The 19,681-nt window shown below is 43.4% G+C and overlaps 1 protein-coding gene across 4 annotated transcripts in view; it reads right to left on the reverse strand.

Moving 5' to 3' along the window:
• Positions 1–19,681, reverse strand: part of EHBP1 (EH domain binding protein 1) — a 2,118,711-nt gene that overhangs the window by 1,099,101 nt on the left and 999,929 nt on the right. For all 4 annotated transcript variants that reach the window (XM_085612564.1, XM_085612565.1, XM_085612563.1 and 1 more), the window contains one exon: positions 2,780–2,972. In XM_085612564.1, coding sequence (XP_085468690.1) covers positions 2,780–2,972 — 193 coding nt within the window. The remainder of the gene's footprint in view (positions 1–2,779; positions 2,973–19,681) is intronic.

Consider the following 19,681-nt stretch of genomic DNA (forward strand, 5'->3'; position numbering starts at 1 on the left):
TGGAGGGGAAAGATTGGATTACTCTTATTATGCCCTCCTGGGTGAGGGGACAAAGTCCACTAGACACCTTAGAAAATGCAATAAAAAATTAAGTGGGTCAGGGCTAGCCCACCTAGGGATCGGAATGTGCCTCCACCTCATAATGGAACCAACAATGGTCTGACACCCCGCCACCCCCCCCCCCCCGCAAGGGGAGCTCCAGGGGTTTAACCCCAATCTGACCCCAAAAAGCCCCCTAGACACTAGGGAAATGCAATAAAAATGACAGGTTTGGGTGCCTACATCCCATAAAGGCCCTGCAGGCTTTCTGCCCTCCTCGGGGCAGACTAGGTTGATTTACACCCTTCCTGTGTAGAGTACCACGGGGCAGAGTGAGCTTTACGATGTATGGTGTTTTTGAGGGTGCTAGATTCCACTGGCATTGTAGGATTCCTTTACCAGGAGGGTGGCTGTAGTGAGACAAGAAGGGATTAACCATTGGAGGTGGGCAGCAGAGTGGTCAGTCCACAGCAAAGGAATAGATTTCAATAGAAGAACCAATTATAGATTTGAAAACAGAGTATCAAGAAGGAGGCCCGCTATATGGGTGGGGCCCAAGATTAGTTAGGAAACCTATGGTCTTCATTTCCTAGAGAAAAGCGCAGGAGTAGGGGTCATTGAGGCTATCTAGAAGGAAGTTAAGGTCACCTACAATAGAAGAATTGCAGATTTGAGGAATTAAGGGGCAAGAATGTGAGCGAGATTGTAGCTAAAATCAGAGGGGCGTACAGGTGAGTCACCACACCAGAGCAAGTGAGTTTTGAATGAATAATTAAATAAACACGCATTGGCAATTCCTACAGGATTGGCTTCAAAGGAATGATGTATGGTATGGTAAAGCATTACAAGTAAAAATCAAGGGAGTGGATATGTATTTGCATAGAAGCAATGAACTGTAGAGTAATATTGGTATACAATAAAAGGTCAGGTGACAGCTGCAGTGTCAAACCAGCCCTAAACACCCATGGAGGTTAAAGACTGCCCTCCTCCCATCTGAGCTGCTGGTAAAGAAAAACAGAATTAATTATCTAGTTATCTAAGACACCATAATAGTGTTATGTCATATGTGTGTCCTTGAAAGTTCAAGTGCAGGCAGCTGGATAAATAAATGAAATGATCACAACTGTGTGGAGAGCAAGCATCTTTTTTGAGGAGGCACGCAATTGCTGCCCAATCAGGATATTACACTTGGCTCCCAAAATGTGGGAGGACCCAAGGCCATCTCTACTGATTCTCTCATATTTGTCTGGTGACAGCTGCGCTGTCAAGACAGACCATAAAAAGCATGCTTTTTAACCAGCTTTCAGAACAAATTGAGAAATAGAGCTGGAGAATGAGGACTGGCAGACAATGGCTACACCCCACCAATGTGTCGGCCCGATCTAGATGTGATATGAGGTAGCAAGTGGGAATGGCTGAGGCGATGCTTGGGAAAGAGTCCGATTTTAACCAAGTCTCAGACAAAAAGAACATCAAGATTATGAGTGGAGATTAAGTCCATAGATTGATCTGATGTTTCAATTGCAAGTGTACGTTTCTGTGAAAGCAAATGACAATAAGCTGCTGATTTTGAGGCAATGGCGGCTGAAGCAGGCCAGACAGACAGCAGATGCTGTTACAGCTGGAATAAAGGCATGAGCCACAGCTAAAATAGCCGAACAGTGAGCGAGTGTGGAGAGAAACCAGTGTTCTATAAAGCACTGATTCAACTCGTAGTCAAACTATGTGGAGCATTTTACTTCTCAAAAACATGGTATTAAGGATTCACACACGAATTATCACAACAGATTTATATATATCGTTCCTGACAAACCATCCTTGTCATCAACACTCTGGATTCCCAAAAAAAACAGAAAGCGCGGCACAATCCGGTATGGATCTTTTTAAAGTATGTTTATTTCATTTTTTTAGCCAAGTGCATTGTGCAGAACAACAAAGGCCATACATATATAACTCGGCGGCGGGCGGGGTGAGAGATACAGGTACTCCAGCGGTGACTGTACTTTGACAAATGTGTGACTAAAAGACAGCACCATATACCCTGACCCGCATGCTGCAAATTAGTGAAACCCAGTAGAAAAAGTACTGGAAAATAGAGAATACAGGTGAGAACACTTGGCCTCATTTTGCATGTAATGCGTGCTGAGTATAGAGCAGGGACACCTAGGAGTAGATATTCTAGCCCTGAAGAAGGCCCCAGACCCATGAGGGCTCACGTTGCGGGCGGAAACATGTTGGCACTTTGAAGAGGGTGTAACTGAATCAATTGTGTTCAGAACAAACCCCATTTGGTTCACGATTTTATCTCATACTCCAGGTACCCTTCGAATAAACGTATTGTTTGGGTATACCTGTAGGTATTTTTAACATAACCCATCTGGTTCCCTGCATGGCCAGTTAACATTTTAAATAAGAACTCCCATAACATCTTTTGGTTGAGTCTGCCCAGGTAGTACCATCTACCTGGATGTGGAAAGACGCCAATGATGAAGCATGTCACGATAAGTGAGTGAGGCGTCTTTTCCAACATCTTTTGATAACCCACCATCCGAAGATATTCTGAGGAAGAACGGACCACCTTTGGGACCCCTTGCACTTTTTCCATCTATCCTCCTCCCCTAGTCTTGACAGTCTGAATATCCGTAAGGGACATACAGACAACAGCAGTTGCTTTTATGTGATGCAACCATACATATATATATATACACAGCAGTGCAATTTGGAAAAAGGTGACGCTTACCTTGGGAGAGGAAGAAAGGTCTTTCCCTGTAGAAACAATAATGTGTTCACTTGTTGCTGCTTCAGTCTTAGGCAAGAGCACTGGTGGAGCAGGGGCCTTCCTTTTCATTTTCCTCTCACTCTCCGAATCTTGCACAGAACACACCTGACTGTTAGAAGCAGTTGTCGGTTTTGGTTCATAAAATGGATTAGACCTAATTAAAAACAATGATAGTTGATTAATTTGCAAAATATTTTAATTGCTTTGTTACAAAGTGAGATTTCAGTGTTTATTTTTACATAAAATACACAAACATCTATCCCCTGGCAAAAAGTAACCAATGAAACACTGTTGTCAATTACATAACATATTCCATTCCCCTGAGGCAAACTGGTCTCCTATAACATATCCCAGAACTTCAATCTAAGGTGCTACTGTGTAGTGTCAAATACTGAGGTTCTAGTACTCAAACGACTGGCAGGTAACGGAACCTAGCCTATTCCTTATGCTATCTCTAGAGGGAAAACCTAGCCAAACCTTTTCTTCTGCTACACAACATTTTAAGAAAGGCCAAGCACAGTCCATGTTGTCTGTGCTAACCAAGGGACAGGAAGCAATGGCCGTCCGTAGAGGATTCTATTAAGGTTCAGATTGTCTAGGATAGGTGCATACCCAAGAAGAATAGGAACATACACATGCATCAATATAGAATACAGAATAACACAACATCCATAAAAAAGAGCACTTCAGGTACTAATGGAGATCAGCCTTTTACAATGTATAACCTGAGTTGTGCCATTTGAAATGTTACATAGATCTCACGGACACTGGGTTTCATGGTGCTGCACTAAGAGGGGAGACAGGGGGGAGTCTATAATTTACTATACCTTGAAGACTAAGTTGAGCCTTTCAGTGATTGAGACTTGAGTCTCAAATGTTGCAGGTTGTGAAAAAGCAAACTTCAGGCCCAAAAGATAAACGTCAGACTAAACACTGACAGACTGATTTAACTTCTGCCACTCTTGCTCACAGTTGGCATTTTTAAAACTCATTATCCTGCAACTCCATAAACAGGTTTTATTAAAATTGTATAGGTCTTTCTAATTAATTCTCAAAGGGGGGGGGGGGCCGTAAAAGCTCAATTACATGTTATCACTCTGCTTCAATTTCCCTATCTTAAACAGGGTTGGTGTCCAATTATTTTGGGAGGAGATGTTCCTTAGTGGAATACTTGATCTCTATGTTTGTAACTGTGGCCAAACATTTTAAGCAAATCCTGTATATTCAGCTTTACAGTTCTCAATGCCCCTATCGAAATACGATTGCCCCCAATCCTTCATCTACAACTCGGATCTGATTGTGCCTACTGCGATGAAGCTGCAGTCTATGCAAAGACAACTATAAGAGTGGACTGGAAATGACAACTCCAACTAGCTTCGTTGTAATGGGCAAGTCTATGAGGCATCAGTTTGAGAACCCATACTAGAGACAGATGCCCCTTGGTCGCAAACATAACTGAACATAAACTGAATGAGTCTGACACACCACATGATACACATTACATATACGTGCCAAACGAATTATTAAACAGACTGCATGGTTCCCAGTGTCACCACAAACTGTAAAACTGATTCAGTGGAATCTGAAACTGCCCTACCAACTTTGATACTGAAAGGCAACAAAACGAATTACAACTGATTTATGCATGCACTTGAAAGATTGAGAAACTGGCATCATCAACATGTAACAGAATAACTGGTTTGAAATATAAACAGCAATGGCAATTATAATCTGAACAGCATTTGCAATGCAATTGACTGTAAAGTGTTGCGCTATCATATCTAGGGAGTGGGAGAAAAGGGGTCAGAAGGGCAGGCAAAGCTGGTGTGTGGGTGGTTTTCTAAGCCGAGCACAACTGGTGTGTGGGTAGGATACCAAACCATGCATAACTGGTGTGTGGGTAGGTTACTAAGCCAAGCAAGCCTGAAGATCTTTTGTAACCAATCTCTTTCACTATGGGGGATAGAGTCTCTTTTGGGGTTAGATTTCATGGGTCTTTGGAACAATTTGCTAGTATGTAACAACTGTACACATGATGATTGTGAGGAGAATAGGGTCTAGAGTTGAAGCATATAGGAATAAGAATTTACAGCAACTGGATATGGCCACCATTTTCATTTTGAACGGAGAAAGCAAAAGCATCTCTGCAAACACTCACATAGAGCATTAAAAAGGTGAAATTATGACACCGCACAGAATGACAGTGGTTCAGTGATGTGGAAGGCCTGATCTATGTTCAAAGGGTGTCCACTCTGTGAATTGCAGGGTAATCAAAATGCTCAAAGGCTTTCACACCTCGAGGTAGGCTCATCATTAGCAATGTTAAACAGGAATGCAAAGATCAAAGCAAGTATCCAAAGCCTTTGCTCGAAAAATGCTTATAAAGGTTACTGAGCTCATGGCGTGCACAATAATAGGGCAATTGACCGGTGAGGTTCAGAACTGCCAGAGCAGACACCCAAACCATCCTCTGCCTTTACATCCTATTTTCATTGCACGGTATCCAAAATATTAACTACTAAAAGAAACAAACAATTGCAACAATTTGTAAGTAGTACAGCAGACACAAACACAACGGTCACATCAGATGAACAATAAAGTTTATTTCACTTTAGAAACACAAATATTTCAATCTATTTACAGGTAATCATTAGCTGATGAACGTAGAAATTGAGAGAAAGAGAGAGAGAGTGTGTGTGCGTCTCTGTCTTGTCTGGGTCGTACTGACTGGCGGAGATGGCTACCCAGTGAAATGACACTACACAAATGTATTGCTGGCTGTGTACGCACCCTTGGAGAAGTTACTTCGCTATCTTTTCCTCTTGAGTTTAGGGAAATGTGTATGACCCCATGTCAGGCAAACGGTCCGCTCAGATGCTTAGATAAAGTCCGGGTAACGGTTAATTCAAAATAGAAAAGAGAAAGTAGAATATACCAAATTGTGCGGACATAAAAAACAAACAAAGTCATAAAATGGATTTACATCGTACATATACTGAAAGAACTGCACAAGGATAGAAAATAATGGACAACTACTATCTGAAAAATATAAATTCGAGGTTGGGGTCAGCCACCCACCCAATCATTTATGTAACTGCAAGAGATGGTTTTCAGGCGACACAATGGTGCACAGTCCTTTGCTGGACACATTACTCATTCGTGAATTCGCCGGGATACACATGTTTGGATACGATACACAAGACAAGATACGTCTGTTGATGAAAGCTGTGTTTACCGAATGGCTCTAGAGCGCCTTGGGGGTTAGAATAACACGCCTAACAACGTAGTGGACATGTTCCGCAGAGGCGGCCCTCCTGGCTTCATCTGGAGGAAAGGATCCCGGCTTCGGCCCCACAATCCGAATGCCTGGCACGCTGATGGAAGGCACTCTTAAGGTGGCCCCCCTTCACTGCTCATCAAACACTAAAGAAACGAGTAAAATCAAAGGCAAGGAGGGAAGTCAAAATAACTACGAACACAGAATAGATGGACATGCGACACTGGGAGGGGCAAAAACGAAACCGGACTGCATTCCACACGAAAGAGAGGACTCAACTGGGCCTGTCAATCGCTGTAATTTCTCAGTCAATTTCCATGAGCTGTCTTCAAGCACTGCAGGAGTTCAAAGGGATGGGTAAATAAAGATGAAAAGGATACCGAGCAAAGAACAACAAGCCAAGCCTCAAGCTACAATGTTTTTGTCGCACATGCTACCTTTCTCCTGACCAGCAGGTCCAGCGTGCATATTCCCCAAGACAACTCACTCAAAGGGACACCTTGCAAGGACTTTAACGGACCCTGGTTTTACTTTTCGGATTCAACATATTTTGTGCATTCTAAAACCAGGATGCAACGTTTCGACTGCAACCTTATTGCTGGTGCACACAACCTGCAGCATTTGTAAACACACAGCATCACAAGTCGCAGCATTCCTCCCACAGCAATAACTGGGTGGAACTCAGCCACTTGCCATTCTCAGTGGTCTATGTCTCCGGTCCTAAAAGATAGAGTCTGAAAACAGTGGATCAGATTACTTCAAGCCTGGAGGGAGAGACGGTGGCCTTCTGTTCTGGGCCCTGCAGCGGTTCACTGGATGCACACTGGCACCCGGTGAACTGCTGACGTACCGGGAGCAGGTTCTGAGCATTGTGGATGCTGCCAACCCATGAACCATCACAAAAGGAGCATAAATTGCTCATCCTAAGAAGACCCCGGACTCTGCTCCGAGTCCCCCCACCCCTAATTTGAATTAGGTTAGTTATTTATGTTAGCCCCACGTCCATGGCTATAAATGATTTCAACATTAAATAGTTTTTTTATAAACAAACACGAAGACGAGGCTGAAAAATATTTACAATACAAAAATCTTTAATCTCTACTCTGAAAACTACAGAGGAAGTTACCACTATTTAGAAGCTCGTTCTTTCTTGCTTGATTAAACAAGCATTGGAAAAGCCAACAGGGCTCACCTATTGGCTTTGCCATTGGTCGGATGCTGTGCACTATGGCTAAAGAATACAAAAAAAATTATTTGACGCAGCCAGACAGTTTGTTTTGTTGGCATACACACAATGCATGCGCACTGAAACAATATACCGCAGCAGCTTTTTTAGGTCAAGCCTAGGCAGCGCATGCGCTGTCTCGCAATATACTGTATTTAGCTAGGGGGCTTACAACGCGCCTCCAACTTCTGATTAGATTTTGTCAGTGTCCTTTAAAAACGTTGCTTTTGATTGTATAATGGTTCTTGACTGTCCCATTTTTCTTAATTTTTGACCCCCACGGATCTCCCCCAGGACTTGTCCTCCCCCACTTGTGCTATTGTATGTCCTGTCTTTGAAACATTTTTTTTGACATTGACACCGAGCACTTCCCGCAGGGCACCCGATTCACGGCCACCACGCTTCAGTGTAATCAAGCACTGCTTTCAAGTTTGTCGCGGCACATGCACTTCGCACAATGTTCTTTTAATTTGCACACAAGTATGCTCTTTGCAGCACTGTGCCGGTGGTGCGCTGGTGCTGAAGTGGGGGTGCGCTGGTGCTGAGTGATGCTGAGGTGGTGCTATGCTGCTGAAGTGGTTCATTTTCATAAAACAGAGCAATAACCGCATGTTTACCTCTCTAATTGTATCTGAATAATCACGTTGACAAAAACACAATGTAAATAGATTGATCCTACTGTCCGTCGCCTTCTTAAACTACCTTTCCATTAAATAAGCATATTATTTAAGGTTTGGACATTTGAGCTAATGAAACCAAAAATGTTACAGGATGAAAAACAACATATCCTCCAGCTGAAAACACGCTCATGAAACCAAAGACAGTGGAAAACAAGATAAGGACATGATTTGCAGCCCTCCGCTGAGCGCATTCGGAAAGCCAAACAAGTCAAGGCAAAAGAAAAAGTAGTGTGCCGAAACTAACATATATGTTTGATAGTTAAGTGATCCATATAACAGGGCCAGTCTCCAGGGTGTGACAAAAACAGCAAAAGAAGAGACAAATGTAAACTATTCACCAACGAAAAAAAGTAATTTTTAAAGGCACATCAAGGAACGAATGAAAACAGATGGGCGTGCTGAAAGCCCATACAGAAGATACAGCTTGTCGAGAGAGAGAGAGCATGCACTGCCTAGCAAAACCAAAAAAGTGCTTGAAAAGCAAGCAGTTGGAAGCAAGGAAGCCAGCCAGTCAAAAGAGATGGTAAAGAGGCTATCCTCCATGGGAGATACAGACACAAGATTGACAAGCTGGGACACAAACAAGGAGGCAAATGAGAGTGACAGGAAAGCCAATCAATGGTAAACAATGGGCAGGTTGCAGCCGCTTAATGTTAATGATAAGCCCCCAATGTGTCTTGCAACAGACATCGCATGTGCTCTCTAGTAGGTTTAAACCTAAAGGGGGATGGTGCATGGGTGAGAGGCACGGAAGAGCTGAGTCCCGTTGGTAGGACGGTCATCTCTGAAAGAAGGGAATTACAAACTGTACAGTGTCTTTCAAATGAAGGGCTCGACTCTCGAAGCATTCTTACAGCAGCAGACGGTAGCCAGCAGCTTTTGGGGGGTCAAACTGAGTACCTAGATGTCAAGAGGAGAGGGTACACTTTTTAGGTCTCGGCTAGCGATGGCTGCGCTTGCGCAGTCTCGCTCGCGAGATATAATGACTTGGGTGAAGAGGGGCTTGAACCCGCCCCTCTTCTTCCCTGTTCTCCATTGGCTGGCCTAGTAAATGCTGGCCAGCCATTGGAGAAGAGGTCCCGTCACTCTAATCCTGCCCCGTCCTTTTCGGATCGGGGGGCGTGTTTTTTGCGAGAAGTCTCAGGGAGGAGACTACAGCAAAACACGCCCCCCAATCCGAAAAGGACACTCCCTTTCTCCGAGGCATTTTCTGCTGTGCCTCGGAGAAAGGCGGTGGTGTCCCGGCGTTGCTCCCTCACCTGATCTCCTTGTTTTGCTATCGGGATCCGTACCGTGCTTTGGACGGGATGTCCTCTCCAGGTTCTGCTGTCTTGCGCTTCCCCTCCACGCTCCATCCTCGCTCGCGCAGCCCCTCCCCTTCGGCGCAAACATGGCACCCACGCAGCGCGAGGCGCGAGCTCTAACAGGGAAGGGTGCTCGTTTAATTGACAAGCTTTGTACGTGGAAAAGTGAGGTAAAAGATTCATTCAGACGTCCCATGTAGCTTGTGGTTTGCACAGTACACTGCTAGGGTTGGCAGCTGGGTTTCCGAGGGAGGTTCGTTGTAAATACAGAGTTCGTTGCTGTGTTTAAAAGTTCATAAAACATTTTGCGTATGTCCGTTATTTGCCCCCACCAGGGTCGGCAGGGACTGAAGACAGCCCGGGGCAGCTCAAAGAAAGTGGCCGGAATCAGTGAATTGGATCGGTATGGTGGTTGCAAAAGAGTCACTGTATGGGTGGCTTGCACGGTTCAAGGCTGCCTGCATGCGACCTAATAAAATCAATGTATGTTTGCGGTCATATCAGAGAAATCAACATTCAAACCCGGCCCAGACCATAAAATAAGCCCAAACAGCCTAAAACCGGCCCACACCGCAGCTGTCAGACCGGCCCTTCTGGTTCTGGCGGATTCACCTGTGGTTCGACCGAACCCGGCCCCTGTACACTGCGGCCTGCTGGTGTGGCGGCGACGCCCGACCCATGTCTGGTGTCTGATGGTTCATTCCTTTGCTTGCAACGAGTTGTCGCTGAGTTTCTGTGCTGATCCGCCGCACGTGACATGTGCTCACTTTCATTGATTTTGGAAGTGTCTTCTGGCCGCCAGTTTTCATAGACACATACAGCACTTGCACACGTGTACTTGTTTTTATTTAATACTTTTAAAAAAGCTGAGCTAAGATTTAATGGCCCAAGAAAGGCCTCGAATGGAGCCAGGCATTTTGTGTCCACAGATTTGGTTCAAGTTTCATTCTGCGGGTTTTTGAGTTCTTGGTGCAGACGTTTCCCTGTTTTGATTCATTTGTTATTTGGAAACGTCACTGGATTCCGACCTCCCATTTGTACCTTGTTATCCCTTTGACCCATATCCGCCAAATTTGACACTTAATACGTTTGAATTGTGAATTTTTCCCAAGTTTTGTATTTTGCTCCGTGGCATAGCTATTGGGGTGAAAAGATGGGACTCCCACGGAGTAAGTAAGGTGTTATTTTAGATAGATGTATACGATGATAGAGCATGAGGCTGACCCTGCCCCAGCCCAGCTGCTTTGCAGAGGCAGCAGCCATGGAAGCCCCCTGGGCTCTATGAAGGCCGGTCTGAGACATTCTGTGGTCCAGAGGGCTGGATGCAGGAAAGGCCAAGCACAGCCTGCTGCTGGCCATGTCCGGGCTTCTGCTGGCCATGTCCGGGCTGGGCTGAGCACGGGCGGGTTCGTGCCTGGGCATGTCCTGCCACAGGAGCAGTTTGGACCGGCACACCCGCGCCCAGCCATGGCCGGAGGATGGGAGGTTCCCAGAAACCAGCCAGCGATAAGGTCCATCCAAGGTGAGGCCGCGCATGCGCGAGCTTCTTGAGCAGTGATATCAATGGTTTTCACAATTACTTTACCCACCCCTGCCGTGTGTACCCACCCCTGCCGTGTGTATCCGAAGGTGAGAACGCGCATGCGCGAGGCGAGCTTTATGCGCTGTGATGCCAGGGTTCGAGTTAGAAATATTTCACTTCACCCCCTGCCGTCTCCACAACTTTACAGACTCCACCCAGGGGAAGGGCTCGGGGACCTTTTGTGGAGGGAAAGATGCACTCGATGGAGCCTGCGGTGCAACATGAACCTCCTGCGCTGTTCTATTGTAATTGTATTTATATAGCGCTGACTAGCGCTGACATGAAGCACTTTATGCCAGGCAGCCCCCTTACCCCGGACCAGAGGTTAGTGGTTATTGGGATTAACCCTGTGCTGTCCAGGAGACCGTGCATTCACTCCTGATTACTGGGGCGGTTTCAATTAGTGAGAGTTGGGTGTGATTACGAGGCATGGGGGCGTGGGGGCACGTGAGTTCACACTCCTGGGGGAGATTCGTAGCTGGGATTCTGGAGGTTAGGTGTAAGGCTGCAGCAGTAAGAGGACACGTTGTGATCTTTGAGATGAAGGGTGCGCTTATGCATGTGACGTAGAGTGAGTGGGCTGTACTCCGAGAGACGATTCATGCAGAGGGTGGAAAGTACGGAGGGTCACCAAAACAAGCATTTACAATGCAACGGTCTCGGCATTGTTAAAGTTAGAGCTATTGGCATTGCTCATGACAATGCCGTTTCTTTAAATGTTTTAAAAACAAAAACATGAACAAAAATAATGTCATGAGCAATGCCAATAGCTCTAACTTTACCAATGCCGAGACCATTGCATTGTAAATGCTTGTTTACCTACAGCTTTAAGCATCTTGCTGCAGGTAGATATAGCTCTCAATGAGGCCAGTAATGGTTTTTCAGATAATACCGTTTTGTTTTCTTTAGCTAACGGCAGATTTGTACGCTGTGAGTAGAGACGAATACCGCCCTCCTTACATTGATAAATGTATACATGTGCCAGCATGCTCTCTGGGGTTGGTAGAAATCAAAACATAGGACAGGCTGAAAATCCTCTTTATGACATGGGAGCCAGCTAAAAGGTATCTAGGAAATCATAGTATTCAAACTTATATCTATCATGCTAAATTTTGGAACACCTGTACATCGAGCAATTAACTGAATTCAAGAGCATTCTGGTGGGCCCTGGGTATCCTGGCACACCACATGTATCCCGTCAGCAGCTTGCTGATGAGTTGGAACGTTATTACCCGTCACATTGTTTACATTAATAACACATTAGGATGAGTAGCAAGTAGTGTTGAAAAGGTGGCACATGATCATTGAAAAAATACTGCCCTTACTCACAAAATTGTGCCATGCTTCATCATTGGGCTTGCTTACAATACAGCCCTGCGCAGACCAATGCCTGGGGTGGAGCATTAGGGAGGGGAAGACAATACACACATGAAAAAGAAATGATATCTCAATATGCTTTGGGATCACCGAAAGAAAGTGCAGTAAAGGTATAAAACTAGCTTGGTTGTGTCTCTGTGCAACAATTTATTCCTAGACCCACAGTCTAGGTCTAAAAACGAGAAGGATGGTGGTGATAGGAGAAATATTAAGAGTCCCTTCACCCCTCCTTACTGCCAAAGTGTCGACATGTTTCAGCCGTGTTTAAAAGTGCCCACAGTGTTGGGTCACACAAGCATTCTTCAGGACCAATCGGATCCCAAGTGTTATATCGACCCTCTGTACCAAGTAGGTAGTGTTAGGAATCTGTGCTTTCCAAGCGGAGGGTTTCCGCGACTCGCCGTGAAGGCCACCTTCATGGTGAGTCACGGAAACTGTCCACGGCAGTCCATGATAGGAGACATTTTGTAAACACTTGTTATGCATTGACATGCCGTTGATTACTTGTATATTTTATCCAGTTATATCATACGATTAATGCCATTGCCTTTCTCTTTACTTCGGCAACTGGAGTGTACTGCTTAGCTTGGTAATGTTCGTTTTCTTTGACTTTTTCCTTTCCATTTTGTATCAAATAAAAAATATCTGAACAAAAAAAGGAATAGGCTGTTCAATGGTAGAATTAACTGAGTATACTCCAGAAAAATGACCTACACAAGCTGCACTAGAAATATGACAGCTAGTGCTAGTTAAGGCACAGCTTGAGGTCACTGTTAGCGAAAATGACTTAAAAAATGTCATATGTGCAGAGTGTACTACTTTATCCCATTGTTGATTAATGACCGCTATCTTCCTTTTATGTATAGCGGTTACTTTATCAAGATCTCTAGGTCTGGCGGTTAGTGCCCTGTGTAACTGACAATTGGCCCTGGAACAATGAACCATCTTGGTGTAACACTACTGTTCCCGATTGATTTTAGGGGGGTTTTCCTGTCACTGGAATAGAGATCAATAAACAGAACCAAATCCCTGCCTCCTTCTTCCGCCAAGCAACACTGAAACAACTCCCTATTACCATGGATATGGGTTTAATGAATTTAAACTGGACAATTAAGCCATCATACTAACCTAAGACCACCAGTGGTCACTTGGGACCAGTTATTCACATTTACCGCTTTAGCTGCCTTCAATAAAGGTAATACCTCTATGCGGTTGTGATCGGCGAAATTTGAATCCATTACAGTACCATACTCTAACATATCAATTAAACCCCTGGAAATAAAATATGACAATTATTGAGGCACGGCCTCCATGCCTGTAGGTGAGAAGTAATGTTTCTTTAGATCCCCCTATTTCTATGATCACACAGATCATGAGAAACTATGTAATTTTAGAGCTCCTCTCCTCTGTGATCTTCACCTCCACATTATAGTCTGAATCTTCCATCATTGAGCATGCCCATGTTTGGCATTAAAACCTCCTGCAAGAATCAGGTGTGCCTCACGTCCCTCCATAAAGTGCATTGACTTAATCAAATCATTAAATTCAAAGAAAATTGAGAACTCAGTGTTCGGACTATTTACAGAATTATTATAAAAGTTGATCAGATAAAAATACACACTGGAGTTCCCACACCATACTACTTAAAATACTTTTCCAGGCGTTATCAAACCCTGAGCTGTCAAGAGACCGTGACAGATTAATCCAAATAGATAAACCTCAAGCGGAGCGTCCATGCTGCGAAGGAGATGCTGGCACACAAAAACATTCATAGCCATTAAAGACCAACAGTGCAGAGTCCCAAGCCTCTTGATAGAGTATGATGTCATAGTCTCATACAAACAACTGCCAATCAGGTAGGGACACCTTTGCATGAAGACAGCTACATTCCACCTCAAAATCCTTACATTAGTAAATTGTGGATTTATTATGGGCACCATACAGTTGGGGGAAGAAGTGGCTTGTTTAGTTAACATGGCGATCGACCCCTGTGCCATGGCATTGGTATGAGGAAGTAAGTCGATATCAGCCAGAACTGTCAAAATTGCAAATCTGCTCCTATCCTCCGCAATAGGGGGTAACCTTGTAATGATACATACACCGGGAGTTTAATAAAATAAAAAAAAAATTAAAACAGGGGCTAGATGTCAATCCCCGTGTTTAGTAATTCTTCACCTGCTTGCAATTTCAGATGGTTCTTTCCAAGGTTTTGTAAATTGACCACAATGCAGTCCCCAGCGATATTTTTACCTGAGTGCTCAATCCAGTCCACTCTGCGTAACATTAGTATCTTATTACAGTCCACCATCTTAAAATTGCTGTTTCCACATAGCCAATCAATTATTTTATTGCAAAGTTGATCCCAGGTCTCAGATTTATTATGTCCTAGAAAGGGCACTCTAGTTAATATCAACATAAAAGGGCAAGACAATGGCGGTAAATTCAAAACAGTTTGTTTAGGAAGGGCTCCCTAACTTGGCTTGTCCTCATGCATGGAAGCTGCACACGGAGGATTTTCCTTCTGCATACATCCACTTTTCTAAAGTAGGGCAAATGGCAGCTGAGCTGGTTGAACTATCCCTCACCCCTTGGGGATCTTTTAACAGGAGGTTCTTTCTGTGCGTTTGCTAAGCTGGGCTTGATTTTATTTGGGTCTGCAGTAGACAGTTGAGCTCCCTTGAAAGGTTTTACTACCAATTGTGTGCTGCACTGTGAACAAAGATTAGAGGTCGATAAATATCGATTTCTGCCCGTTTGTATCGAGTGCATATTATCAAGCCATGCCTCTATGCAGCCCAAGCATTCCAAAAGGGGGTGCAATTGTTGCTGGATAATGTCAGATAACTTGGTACAATACAACTTAACATTAGATAAGTCCACATCCAGGGGACCATCAGTCTTAGACAGCCTCAGTTAAGAGTGTGTGTGTGTAGGGGGGCAATCTTTTCTGGCATTTAACTGCCGGTTCTTGGGACGATGGGACTGTCATAGAAAAAGATGACCGTCTAATGTGTCGGCAATATTGAATGAGTTTACACACTGATGAAACAATTGCTGCCCCTCACCAATGCTGTGCTGCCAATATTCACAATTTCGCTGCCAGGAAGTTTGCCAGATGCTGGTCTCAGTTCAAGGGACAATCTGCGCCCCATCAAGGGAATTTCCTGAGTTAGCACTCCTACCAGTCTCTCTATCATACGGTCTATCGTAGTTACTCCTTTTAAGGGGCACAATTCGAACTAGCCACCTTACGTTTCCACATGTTGGAGAAAATAAAAGATCACTCGCCAGATATACTAGATGAGCAGAGAGCACAGACAATACAATGGCAAAAGAAAGAGAAGGGGCCCAGACCAGCCTTGGCACAAGGTAAGTCTTGTAGTCTGTTGGTAGCTTTTGATAGAGATTTATCCTTGAAGATGGGAGAAGTGAATAGTGAAAAGGAAGGCAGGAATTTTCCAATCACAGAGTGAGTAAAATAGATATACATAACACTTGTGGTATCTTACAATCGTAAATCAACCAGGATCGTTTTTTTGCTCTCGTTGACAAGCATACTGCAAGAAAAATAGAATAGAACTGATATGGACTGGTGACTTTAATATAGGCCAATCCCCATCCACTTTAAAGGCACCCTGAAGATAGGCATATTGCTGCCAGAATGTATAGCTAAGGCATTCCCTGAATTGAGCATGTTTGATATGTTGCTTAACATCACCATTCCAATCGAAAATCTACAATCTTCTCTAAAGTATATAGAATCTATTTGAGGATAAACATCATCTGGGGAACAGATACATTTATGGAATCCACAGAAAGAGTAGCTATGGGACTTGTTGCAGTTTCTGATCATGCACCCGTGGTCTGGAATTCTTAACTAGGGGATACACATATAACTAAGGGCTGGTGGCGTTTTGAGGTCAATCTCTTCTAAAAGAGACTATATGAGGAAAATTTGAGAGCATATAAAATAATTGCCAATAGACTGTGGAACAGAAATGACTCAAAACAAATTCTGAAGGGGAGAATAGATTAGCCTTTTAAGTATTCAGTTAGAATCTACATTGGAGGGGGGTGGTGGGAACATCAGATTCACAACAGGTTTCTGCTTTCGTTGAAGGATTAGACTTATCCAAGTTAATTTTATAGAACAGAGAAGGCTGGAACAGAAGATTATGGTGGCAGAGGTCAAGAAAGTTATTAAAAACTTACCACTTAACAAGGGCCCATGCACAGATGGCCTCACAAATACACTGTACATGCTCCTTTGCTCTCTACTGTCTCCCACCCCATTTGACAAATGTGTTTATTTCTTTTCAATAGTTGGGGTGGTAACAACATCTATAAGAGAAACGTAAGGTGTGCTCTTCATACAGGCCAATTTCCTCACTTACTACAGATTTAAAAATATGCACTAAAATCCTAGCAAATGGGATTGAATTTTCGATGCCCTATTGGACAGACTAAGACCAAGAGGGCTTTATACAAAATAGACAAAGTTTTGATTATATAACAAGAGTATTCCACATAAGTGAGACAGTAAGAGAGAGGAAATTCTCCTTGGTCAACTTAGCATTCAATGCCCCTTGCTTTCTGACTGGATGAAATGGCCTTTTCTGAAATATGTGCTGGATGGGGCACTATAATGCAGACAGTATGTATAGGCCAGTTATAGTTACTCCTAGGACCAGAGTGGTGGTCAACGAGGAGAAAGAAATAGCCTTTTCTCTCCCCTTAGACATGCAACAGTGATGCCCCTCTCCTTGTGTTGTCTGTGGAACAGTAGCTCACAAAATGAGACAGACCCAGGGAGCAGAGGGTATGCCCTTTGAGTCGACCAATCATAACATTCACTTATTTCAGAAGTCTTGCGAACACAGACAAATCCCAAATTATATATATATCTTCAATGTTGACAATACTAGAGAAATATGGCTCAATCTCCGGCCACTGCTTGTTATGGTCTTGATTGACACAGGAGTGTCACCAGATAATTTTGATAACACCAGGTGAGGGGCTTTGGCTCAGCCCATATGTTGGGAGCCAGGAGTAGATGTTTGATTGGGCAGAAGTGTGTTTCCACAAAAATGTGCTTGTTCTCCACACAGCTATGCTCATTTGATTTATCCTGCAGCCTGGAGTTGAACTTTCAGGAGCACACACACATTGTCATGCTATTAAATTGTCTTAGATAACTAGATAAATAGTGAAGCTTTTCTCTGGCAGCTGCATCGACGAGAGGAGGGCAGTCATTAACTTACATGGATTTTTACGTCCGTCCTGACAGTGAAACTAGCACCCGACCTTTTAAACTACCAATAATATTCTATAGTTCTATGTTCATTGCAAATACATATCCACTTCGGTGCTAACTACTTGTAATACATCACATTACCATAGAACATTATTTTATAGCCAGACCTATTGGCATTCCAAAAGCTTATTTAGTATACAGTTATAGATTTACAATCACAATTTGAAACCTTTCTATGCCTCAGTCTGACTAACATTGTACTTCGACCAGAAGAGGGTAAAATGGAAGTACAAAGATGCAATATAATTTCAGGTTCGACAGAGGATGACAGATGTCTTAAGTCTACTCCAATTTCGAGTCAAAACTTGATTCTTCCAAAGTGGATAATATGATATAAAATGATACAAATCCTAAATGGTTAGCAATCTCTTTCTGTGCAAATATGAATGGAAACAATTTTGGATAAAAATTAAAAAATCCAAATTTACTCCTGGTAACAAAATAGTTATAATGTGTGAATTATGCATCCATCCATCTTGGTAATCCAACCAGTTATAGGGGGATTCGTCATGTGCAAATGATTAAAAGATACTATAGATTCTTAACATGGCCCCGTTAAAGCAAGTGTATTTATTACAACATTAATATACAAATAAATATATATATATTTTTTCAATGAAAAAAGACAAAGGTTTAGTTTTAGTTAGCAAAACTTTATTTATCCTTTCTATACAAACCATACCTTACTTAACAACACATATATTATAAATTAAAAGTTTATACTTATAAATAAAATTTATAATTTACACACCACCTTCAACTTACTATAACTCGCGCACACCATAAATACTGTTTGCAATTCGCTAGGCAGAGTAAAGTTATAGAAATCTGAATGTGGTAAGCAAGTATTAGATTTAAGGTATAACTATAACTTTAGAATTTCTAATGTTTGTGTAGTTAAAGTATGTTTTGGATAGAAAGAATAAATAACGTTTCCCCAACTAAAACTAATGTATAGCCTTTGTTTCTTTTCATTTAAAAAAATAAAAAAGTGTTTTACATCGTAGACTGGAGCGTCAAGTGTAGTGTCTTTAAGTGAACTATCAGAGTATAGTGGAGTAGTGCAGAGTGTAGTATCGTCCAGTGGAGTGTTGTAGAATAGAATGGTGTGGCATGGTGTATAGTGGCATGACGTGGCGTAAAGTGGTGTGGCGTAGAGTGGGGTGGCGTAGAGTGGTGTGGTGAACAATGGAATGGCGTTGAGTGGAGTGACAGAGTCATATATAGTCAAGTGGCAAATAGTGGAATATCGTAGAGTGTATTGGCATAGAGTGGAGTAGCGTAGAGAGGTGTGCAGTGGAGTAGAGTGGAATGAAATGGAGTGGCTTAGAGTGGAGTCTTAAGAGTGGGGTGCAGTGGAATGACCTGGAGTGGTGTGGCGTTGAGAGCAGTGGCATACACAGTAGTGGCAAAGAGTGTAGTGGCGTACAGTGGAGTGGCACAGAGTTCAGTAGAGTAGAGTTGCGTAGAGTGCACTGGCGCACAGTGGAGTGCAGTAGAGTGGAGTGCAATAAAGTGGTGTGCCAGAGTGGAGTGGCACAGAGCTGAGTGGGGTATAGTGGAATATCGCAGAGTGGAGTGGCATACAGTAGAGTGGCATATAGTAGTGTGGCGTACAGTACAGTGGTGTAGAGTACAACAGTGTAGAGTGGCGTACAATGGAGTAGCATACAGCAGAATAGCGTACAGCAGAGTGGCATACAGCAGAATAACGCAGAAGTGGAATGTGTACAGTGGAGTGGTGTAGAGTGCAGTGTTTCAGAGAGGAATACTGTAGAGTGGAGTGGCACAGAGTGGAATAGCGTAGAGTTGAGTGGTGTAAAGTGGACTGGCATACAATGGAGTAGAGTACAGAAGAGTGGCACAGAGTGAAGTGGCATAGAGTTGGACAGTGTAAAGTCGAGTGGAGTGGCGCATAGAGTAGAGTGGCGCGGCATGAAGTGGAATAGCGTAGAGAGGACTGGCTTAAAGTGGAGTGGCGCATGGTACAATGGTGTACAGTGAAGTGGAGTAGATTGGAATATCACGGAGTGGCGTTGAGTGGAGTTACATTAAGTCAAGTGAAGTAAAGTGGAATAGCATAGATTTGAGTGGCGTATGGTAC

Source organism: Triturus cristatus, chromosome 6, assembly GCF_964204655.1.
Source record: "Triturus cristatus chromosome 6, aTriCri1.1, whole genome shotgun sequence".
Classification (NCBI taxonomy): Eukaryota; Metazoa; Chordata; class Amphibia; order Caudata; family Salamandridae; genus Triturus; species Triturus cristatus.